Genomic DNA, 10,695 nt, shown 5'->3' with positions numbered 1-10,695 from the left:
GTCAATGGCGTTGAAGGATGTTTTTTCATATTGGTTTTGATCTCACACAATAAAGTATCACAAATGATATTTTGACACTTAAATTTGAGTGTCAAAATTTGACACATAAATTTTAATATTTTAGATTTATTCAATAAATATATTTAGATTAAGAGTGGAAATGGACATGCCCGCTCCGTTTAGATCCCCTTCAAAGGCCCGCGGAAAAATAGGGCAGAGTAGGACGGACATATTTGAGAGTGTGATCTAAAATCTTGCCCCGTCCCGTAAAAAAATGGGGGCAGGGCGAGGAAGGCCCGTGGGCATTGAACTTTTTTGGCCTAAAAATAATAAAATTGTACGAAAAAATTCATGCCCGCAAAAAAATGGGGCGGGACGGAACAGACGTATTAAAGAGAGCGGGCCTAAAACTTTGCCCAGTTCCATGAAAAAGTACGGGCAAAACGGGCCCATTTTGCCACCCCTAATTTTGACTCTATATAGACTTGATATATCATTTAATCAATGTATCTAAAAAGTTAAAATTTGCTTATACTCCATTCATCTCATAAAAAATGTCTCATTTATACTTTTACTATGTCTCAAAATAATTGTCCATTTACAATATCAATGCAGTAATTATTACTCACTCGTCCCATATTATTGCCATTGGTCACAATTGACCATTTTACACCTATTAAGAAAGAGTAATAAATGAAAGAGAGAGAATAATGACTTTACCAACTGTGTACTCAAATTAACATTAATGTTAAATGAGAAAACAATAAATTAAGAATATTTATTATAGGGTACAATTGAAATATTAAATATAAAATTGCATTAGTAATATAAAGTGACAAGTATTTTGGGACAATTTTTTTATTTTAAATGTGACACTTATTTTAGGACGGAGAGAGTATTATTTGTTCACTACTATACCCTTATTTATTAGCCTTCACTTTATTCAACTACTCTATTAACTACAATTAATAGGAATATTTTAGTAATTGATATTAGTATTATCATCAAAATTAATATATCTAATTATTTTTTTAAGAAATGCATTGCTTAGATAAAACATTTATCATAATAAAGAAGGACGGAAGTAATTTTTCGGTATAGTAGTATATTATTAAATTTGTGTAAGTGTATGAAATAAAAAAGTAAGAGAGATAGAGACATTGCTATAATAAATACTCCCTCGGTCTTATATTATAAATAAATTTAACTTTTTTAAATTTATTAAATAATTAATGTAGTTAGTCTATCTTTAGTCCGAATACATTAATTATTTAATAAATCTAAAAAAAAAAAAATCATATGAAATGGAAGGAGTACGATGTCACATACGGTGTTAAATATTGAGTGTTCAAATATCACTCTCATAACTCTCATAAAGTATCCGAGATATAGCTGGACGTAATAATTGTAATAATGTAAGCTACCCCATCTAATCAAAATGTTGGCAAACCAACATAACTTCCCTCTAAAGACTAACACCAATAGTGAAGTTGATATTTTCAAATTCAACATTAATTTAGACAAGCTAGTTTTGCTCCTAATTAATACACCAATTGTGTCCAGGTTCATGCAGTATTAACCTTGACTTCACAACTCTATTACTACTAAGCTTGAATTCAACATAAATATATCCATCCAATACTAAACTACACAGCTTTCTATTTATAGCAGCAATGAAGAAGAATGCATCACCTCTTTCTTCAGAGCATAGCATGTCTGTTACCACTCCTCTTCTTGATCTGGAAAAGGTATATACTTTCACTCTTCAACTATAATAATCTAATGCATTCATAAGCTTCTTTGAATTCGCTTGTTTGAGCATATTTATTGACATAAATACATGTACATGATAATGGTTTATGGTATACTTAGTTAAGTTGTTTTGTTACTTTCAACTTTTTCTTTTACTTTGTTTTTTGGATTAGGAATCTGAGATATCAAGTGGTGAAGGGTCTCAAAATAGGGTCATAGAATTAGAAGATGAAGAGAAAGATGAAGAGAAAGATGAATATAGCATTAATGATAGTCCCATTGAACAAGTGAGGCTTACAGTTCCAATCACTGATGACCCTTCTCAGCCAGCACTCACTTTCAGGACATGGATTCTAGGATTAGCATCATGTGTGCTCCTTGCATTTGTGAATCAATTTTTAGGCTACAGAACCAACCCTTTGAAAATCACTTCTGTCTCAGCTCAGATCATTACACTCCCACTTGGAAAACTTATGGCTGCAACACTTCCCACAAAACCAATTCAAGTCCCTTTCACAGATTTGTCTTTTTCGTTGAATCCGGGGCCATTCTCTTTGAAGGAACACGCGTTGATAACTATCTTTGCTAGCTCAGGATCTAGTGGTGTTTATGCAATTAACATCATCACAATTGTTAAGGCTTTCTATCACAGAAGTATCAATCCAGTAGCAGCATATATGTTATCGCTATCGACTCAAATGCTAGGGTATGGATGGGCTGGAATTTTCAGAAGGTTTCTTGTTGATTCACCTTACATGTGGTGGCCTGAAAACCTTGTGCAAGTGTCCCTATTTACGGCATTTCATGAAAAAGAAAAAAGGCCTAGAGGAGGAACTTCTAGGCTGCAATTCTTTTTCGTAATCTTTGTTGCTAGCTTTGCATATTATATTGTCCCGGGCTACTTTTTCCAAGCAATATCAACTCTGTCTTTTGTTTGCTTGATTTGGAAAGATTCCATAACTGCGCAACAGATCGGATCGGGCATGAAAGGCCTTGGCGTTGGTTCATTCGGCTTGGACTGGAACACGGTTGCTGGCTTCTTAGGTAGTCCTTTGGCTGTTCCTGGTTTTGCCATCATCAACATAATGGCAGGATTTTTATTGTATATGTATGTTTTGATTCCAATTGCTTATTGGAACAATTTGTATGATGCTAAAAAATTTCCTCTCATTAGCTCTCACACATTTGACTCTACTGGTGCAACTTACAATGTTACTCGGATCCTCAATACCAAAACTTTCGAAATTGATATAGACAGTTACAACAATTACAGCAAGATCTATCTTAGCATTATATTTGCATTCGAGTACGGATTGAACTTTGCAACTCTTACGGCCACAATTTCGCATGTGTTTCTCTTCCACGGAGAAATGATTCTCCAGATGTGGAAAAGGACAGCAAGTTCCTTAAAAAACCATCTCGGAGACGTCCATACAAGGATTATGAAGAAAAACTATGAACAAGTTCCTGAATGGTGGTTTGTTTCCATTCTAATTCTAATGGTTATGATGGCATTAGTTGCTTGCGAAGGCTTTGGCAAGCAACTTCAACTTCCGTGGTGGGGAATCTTACTTTCTCTGGCAATTGCATTAGTTTTCACTTTACCTATCGGTGTCATTGAAGCAACAACAAACACAAGATCGGGTCTCAATGTGATCACGGAGTTAGTTATCGGTTTCATCTATCCAGGAAAGCCACTGGCTAATGTAGCTTTCAAAACCTACGGCCATATCAGCATGGTACAAGCACTTGCTTTTCTTGGTGACTTCAAATTAGGCCACTATATGAAAATTGCCCCAAAATCAATGTTCGTTGTGCAGCTTGTAGGAACGGTAGTTGCATCATCTGTTCACTTTGGAACAGCATGGTGGCTTCTAACATCTATCGAGAACATATGCAATGAATCATTGTTGCCGAAAGGTAGTCCTTGGACATGTCCTGGCGATGATGTGTTCTACAATGCTTCCATCATATGGGGAGTTGTAGGGCCAAAGAGAATGTTTACTAAAGACGGCATTTATCCTGGGATGAATTGGTTTTTCCTTATTGGTCTACTTGCACCTGTTCCAGTGTGGCTTCTTTCTCGCAAATTTCCTAACCAGAAGTGGATTCAACTTATTAACTTTCCTATTATTATTTCAGGCGCGTCTAGCATTCCCCCAGTGAGATCTGTGAATTATATTAGTTGGGGAATTGTTGGAATATTTTTCAATTTTTATGTTTATAGAAAGTTCAAAGGTTGGTGGGCTAGACATACTTATATTCTTTCAGCAGGTTTAGATGCTGGAGTTGCTTTTATGGGTTTATTACTTTACTTTGCTCTTCAATCAAATGGTATATTTGGTCCATCATGGTGGGGTCTTGAAGCTGATCACTGCCCTTTGGCTCGATGCCCTGCAGCTCCGGGGGTACATGCAGAGGGATGTCCTGTCATTGACTTCCAAGTTAATTCGATATTCGATATGTAAAATGTACAAAACTAAGAACATGGTTTATTTTGATATCTGTATTTAATTTTTTTAAACTATCTTCTTTCATTTTTCACTATTGATATTGAACTGTCATGAAATTATGTCTATCTTGGCTTGTACTTTTCATAATCGGTGTATACTCCTCATACTCGGATAATAATCCCACTATGTCAACTATACTGGCGTATGAAGGTCACACTCAATATGGATCAATTATATATCGTTATCTAAAAGAACTCTTACCTATCTCCACTTATCATCTAGTCTTGTCTAATGCTCACATTAGAATTAAGATTAATGACAGTACTAGTATCATTGCGGATTTGGTTTATTTGGAAAATGCACAATCTTTATGCTCTGATATAGATAAACTACACCAGTTCTGTTCTTTTTTGTATTTGAATTTGAATTGCCAAGTTACATGCTTGTTCCAATTTGTTATACATATAATAATCTACTTTTTCTCTCTTAAATTGTACCTAATGTATATTTCAAGCATTGATATAATGTGCGACAGATAGAGCTTTCTCTCTTTCTACCAGTGCTTGAAATTTATCTTTCTGGAATGAATTTCTCTCTCAAGATGGAATGATTGAAATTTGAACTCTTCATTATCTCCTTCCATTTATAGGTGACCAAGTAGCTTCATGATCAAGCAACTTGGCGAGAAAATTTATTGTGGCAGCCAAGTTTACTTGAGGACTAAGGAAACTTAAAGAATAAGTAATCTTGACTAACAATCTCGTACTTAAAGACTGATTTCAACTGGTCTTTACACCTTGATCATATGACATCTTTCTCTAGTATGTTGCTCTAGAAGGCCAAGTGAATCTACTCCTCTAAAAGCGGACTGTTTATCTCAAAATTACTCAAAATTACTAAAAAAGAATTACCCAAAGGTAACAAAAAGGTCATTGATGTCAAAAGTTGCTGATAACCACATTTTATACCGCATTTTCCAACTCGACTCAAATAGTTTTAATGTCATTTTTTTGACGTTTTGTAGTGTTATGCCGGTATTCTATGTCTGTTTCAAGTAATTGTCAAAGAGGAGCATTCATGCGAGAGACCGAGACGAAAAGGGCAAAAAGTGGAAAAAATATGAAGAAAAAGAAAAATCCAACACTCTGGAACATGGTTCGCCATGGATCCTCCACCCACGTTCCCCCACTTGACACTCATGGCGTTCGCCACGGACTTCTGGAACGGAAAAATAGCCGAAGGAGTTAAATCAGCTCCTCCCATTCCATATTTTTCTCCAATGATTCTACCACAATTCAGGAACGTTTTTCACCAGATTAGGTCTTAGTTTTAGTAAAAAAGGATCCAAACTTTGTAGAATTTTATAGGCATTAAAAATCACTTATTCCAAAAGAAATCATTTTCACATTGAGTAATAAGTGCAGATTAGAGAGTTGTATTAGAGATTATTTGTTCTGTACTTGGATCAAGAAAGTTGCAACCGTGCCGCCATAATTTTATTCGAATTTTTCGCGAACTTTTCCATTTCCGCATTTTACCGTTTCTTACTTCCATTACGTATTACTATCTGTTTCTTTTCATTCTTCCTGTTACAACTTCTTTTACTACCTAGTGGCTAGTACTGCTTCATTATTTTAGTATAATTTTCACTACTTGTTGTTTGTTTGCACTGGGTACTAGTTTGTGCATGAGTAGGGCTGTATTTGGTCCATAGGATCGGAGAATCAGACCGGAATCCGGACCGGTAGGATCGGAGAATCAGACCGGAAACCGGACCGGTGGAACCGGTCCATTGGACCGACCAAATGTTATTCGGTCTGGGAATGGGTAATTTTTTTATCCGATACCAAAATTGGATACTATATTGGATACTTATTGGATACTTTTGTCGGATATCCGAAGTAATGGTCCGATTTCGGTCCAAAAAATTGATCCATCACTGTTTCGGTCCGGTCCAGATTTACCCGATACTATTTCGGTCCGGCTCTCGGGATAGCAAATACCCGGACCGAACCGGACCGAAAACAGCCCTATGCATGAGTAGCACTTTAATTAAAATCAAAATGCATATGTACGTTACCCAAGAGCACTTGGGTGAGATGGCAAGGATCTCTTCCAGCTTAACCAGAGGTCCTGGGTTCGATCCCGGCCCTGGGTACGCATTATATCAGTACTAATTTTAATATTAAATTATTTTCTGATTCTGAATTTTAATTTCTAAAAACAGTGACAACGCTTTATTAATTAATTAGGACTTATCGGTTTTTAAAAGTTGTTCCGAAATTGTAATCTTGGAGAGACATCATGACATTTACGGTTTTGAAACATAATACGGGTTGCACGAAAGTGAGTAGTGTTTTTAAACCACTTTTACGGAAAAAAAATGCATTATTTTCTGATTCTGAATTTTAATTTCTAAAAACAGTGACAACGCTTTATTAATTAATTAGGACTTATCGGTTTTTAAAAGTTGTTCCGAAATTGTCATCTTGGAGAGACATCATGACATTTACGGTTTTGAAACATAATACGGGTTGCACGAAAGTGAGTAGTGTTTTTAAACCACTTTTACGGAAAAAAAATGCATATGTACGTTTATTGCGCTATATGTCTGCCTAAACCACTTTGGGTATGGAATCTAAGGACCGTCCTTCCGAAGGGAATCGGTAAATTATATCAGTACTAATTTTAATATTAAATTATTTTCTGATTCTGAATTTTAATTTCTAAAAACAGTGACAACGCTTTATTAATTAATTAGGACTTATCAGTTTTTAAAAGTTGTTCCGAAATTGTAATCTTGGAGAGACATCATGACATTTACGGTTTTGAAACATAATACGGGTTGCACGAAAGTGAGTAGTGTTTTTAAATTTGTATTTCTTCCAAAATAATATTTTGACCAAAACTAAGAACTGAGATTTATCTGGGACCCAAAGGTACATCGGAAATCTCATTTCGGTCTCGCTTTTATTGAGTATTCATAAACCAACTTAGTCTAATTCCTCTTTTAAATTTCATTCCTCTTAAGATCCATAGCCTTAAATTTACATAGTAATAGTAGGTAGCGGTAGATTGATTATTAATCTATGTGGGTTCGATATTTTTATAACTACGATATATTCCGTGCACTTCCGGATCAATGACATCAGTTGCTCAAAAATCAGCGAAGCGATTGCCGGACTCAAAATTGCTGAAAACACCCTGACCCGCCCGCCAGAATCGAACCGCAGCCGCTCGCGGCCGGTCCTTCCCGCCCCCTCCGATGTGGGGCCATACGTCCGTTGTAGAAAATCATTGTCGCGCGATACTGTGTCGACGCCGATCTCGCCACAACTCGACGCGACTCCAATCGTCGAACAACGCCGTCGTGACGCGACCTCAAAAATATGGCGTCAATGTTGTCGCCGATGCAAAAAATTTTCCTGCGGCTTTGCTGCTTGCCAACGCGGCCCGTTGCCGCGCATCTGCCGCACTGCCATCTCCAGCCGCCACCATTGCTGGTGCGGCCCCGGTTTTCAACCCGATTTTTCAATTTTTGGTTAAAATTCAATTCTTTTTAGAAAATTTGGCTTCATGACAGTTTTTTTTGAAAATATAAGCCTTTTATAGCATTCGAAGAAACAGACCAAGAAATTGATCTAACAAGCAAAAATATTTACAGACACCAAAACACAGTTCTCAATTATTCCAAATTTTTCTGATTAATCATAGCGAGCGTCAATTTCATCATAGAGAATAAATACTCAGTATCTCAAACACCCAGATATTCATAGAATTCCAAAATATTCATAAAATCCCCAGAAGGGCATACCAATAATCTAGCATAATTGATTAAAAATCCCATAGAAGCAAGTTCATATATATTCTCGTCTATGAATAAACCAAAGTGATCACATTACCAAGCTTCTATCAAGATACTATGGTATATTAAGAGGACTCTGAGGTTTGGAGTTTTATTCCCTTTTGGTGCTAAATCTGATTTAGAGCTAATATGTTATTCATACTTTGATTGGTGTGGAGACAGAGTTGACTGAAGAAGTACTTCTGGATATTTCTTCAAGTACCTGGTAAGTTCCATTTCTTGGTGCTCCAAGAAGCAATATATAGTTGTCTTGTTAACATGTGAAGCTAAGTACATTGCAGGTGTTTTGTCTGCATGTCAAACTGTTTGGCTAGTAAATTTATTGCAGGATTTGAAGATCAAGGTAAGCAAGTCTATGAAACTAATGATAGAAAACAAATATGTCATAATGTAACACCATAAACCCCACACATGAAATATCACATAATTTAATTATAAATGCAACCATGTAGGGTGTCACACACATTAAAAACACATACATCCTGCTTCATAACACGGGTTTCAACATCATAGTTTCAAAAACACACATTTGTAATTTGGATGTTTACACTACGTCCAACTCATCTGAAGCTTGCATGGGATGTTTACACGATATCAATCGCATATGATCGATATCACATATTCATATGATAACACATTTCATAACCTGTCATCGCACGCTCACTTCTATTTTAAAGTATCATCGCAACAAAATTATCATCAATAATTATGGAAGATAAAGTAAGTAGTGACATTTAGTCTCAATCTTCAACTTTAATAACAAAATAATAGAGTTGTAATCAATCAACTCAACGGCTTATGAATTCTCAACAACAAAATTAGTCTTATGACTTCAACATAACAAACACAAGGAATAAAACAAGTGTTCCCAACCCAATGTTACATAATCAAAGAAAGACACTACTAAATAAAATGATAAACTAAGAAGCAACTCCATGGGTTGGCTTCCTTTACTTCCGCAAGATCTACACCTGAGTATTTGCACGATGCCCCACGTAAAGGCAACATCCTCATCTATGTCACACTTATTTTATTCTCGTGTTGATTCTTAATCTCCCAACATTTTGTCACATATAACATATTATATCTTATCGTAGCTCGATAAAAAATTTCCTTCAGCTTTAGCGGTACCTTAGAGTCACATAAATTTTCTGAAGTCCTCCTCCATTACAGCCACCCCACTTGAATTTGATGGTTTACATCCCCTTCTATTTATCCATTATTTTATATTACGACCCCAATATATTTAAACCATGTGACTTGTGGGATGATATTGTCTACAAGTTTCGTATCTAGGTTAGAAACGCGTCTCCTTTTGTTGAACTTACATTTCATATATTTTGTCTTACTTCTGCTAAATAGAAATTCATGTGTTTCTAAAGCTCGTCTCCTAGTCTTCACATCTCATTCAAATACTCCTTTCGACTCTCTAAATAGGACCATATCATCTGCAAAAAGCATGCAGCTCTGTGCTAGCTTTTGGATGTGTTCCATAAGTACATCCAAAATTAAAGTAAAAAAGGTGTGTTTTTAGTGTTGAACTTTGATGCAAATCTATGGTAACGGGGAAATCGTCCGCCTCTACACCCTGTGTCTGCACACTAGACGATACCCCTTCATATATTTTTTGGGTAACTCGAATATATGCAATCCTAATTTTTTCCTTCGCTTGGGTTTTCCACAAAATCTCTATAAACACTCTATCATATGTCTTATCCAAGTCTATAAGTGCAAGTCTTGTTGGTCCATCCGGTACTACTACATCTCACGTCGTAGTGGATAAATTGCTTTTGTGGTTGACCTCCCAAATATAAAGCCAAATTGATTCTAAGTGATTTGAGTTTATTTTCTTAATCTTCGTTCAATCACTGTTTCTCATGACTTCATGGTATAAGTCATAAGTTTAACCCCCCATAATTTGCACAATTTTGTATATTCCATTGTTCTTATAGAATGGAATTAAAGTGTTTCTTCTCCATTCATCTGACATTTGTTTTAATCTGATAATTATGTTAAAGAGTTTGGTGAGTCACTTAATGCCTCTAACTCTAAGAATTTTTCACACTTCAATAGATATGTTGTATGACTCAACCACATTACTGTTACTCATTCTTTTCAACGGTTCATTTATCTCTTATTTTTTAATCTGATGATGATAATTATAGTTTTGATCCTTTTCCCAAATGTCGAGTCGGTTAGAATCCAGTTAGATATCATATCTTTCATTAAATAAATTATATAAATACGTCTTCCACCTATCATTTATAACCTTTTCACGAACACTTTATCTTATTTAGATGTAACACATTTCATTTGATCCAAATATTTTGTCTTCCTTTCTCTTTATTTAACAAGTTTATATATAAATTTGTCTACCTCCATAGTTTCCTAAAGATTGATATGTGTCAAAAACTTAATTTTTGCTTTATTTTACCGCTTAGTCTCGTTCTTAACTTTCTAATTATAATTTTCTCATGTTTCAAGTTTAACTAATTTTACAAATTATTCATGTAACCAAAGAGAAAAAAAAAAACTTGCAAAATTATAATGTAGCTAACAAAATATTCATGTAACCAAAGAGAAAAACAAAACTTGCAAAATTATAATGTAGCTTGGTGTATACAG

General features: G+C 35.3%; 1 protein-coding gene across 1 annotated transcript; it reads left to right on the top strand.

Annotated features, from left to right (window-relative positions):
- Nucleotides 1–1,543: 1,543 nt before the first annotated feature.
- On the top strand, nt 1,544–4,449 carry LOC131612648 (oligopeptide transporter 5-like). Its single transcript, XM_058884411.1, has 2 exons — nt 1,544–1,748; nt 1,926–4,449. Exons 1-2 carry the CDS (start codon nt 1,674–1,676, stop codon nt 4,218–4,220), a joined length of 2,370 nt encoding a protein of 789 aa, XP_058740394.1. The 5' UTR covers nt 1,544–1,673; the 3' UTR covers nt 4,221–4,449.
- Nucleotides 4,450–10,695: the final 6,246 nt, after the last annotated feature.

This window comes from Vicia villosa, linkage group LG6 (assembly GCF_029867415.1).
Source record: "Vicia villosa cultivar HV-30 ecotype Madison, WI linkage group LG6, Vvil1.0, whole genome shotgun sequence".
Lineage (NCBI taxonomy): Eukaryota > Viridiplantae > Streptophyta > Magnoliopsida > Fabales > Fabaceae > Vicia > Vicia villosa.
This window is presented reverse-complemented; position numbering and strand designations above follow the sequence as displayed.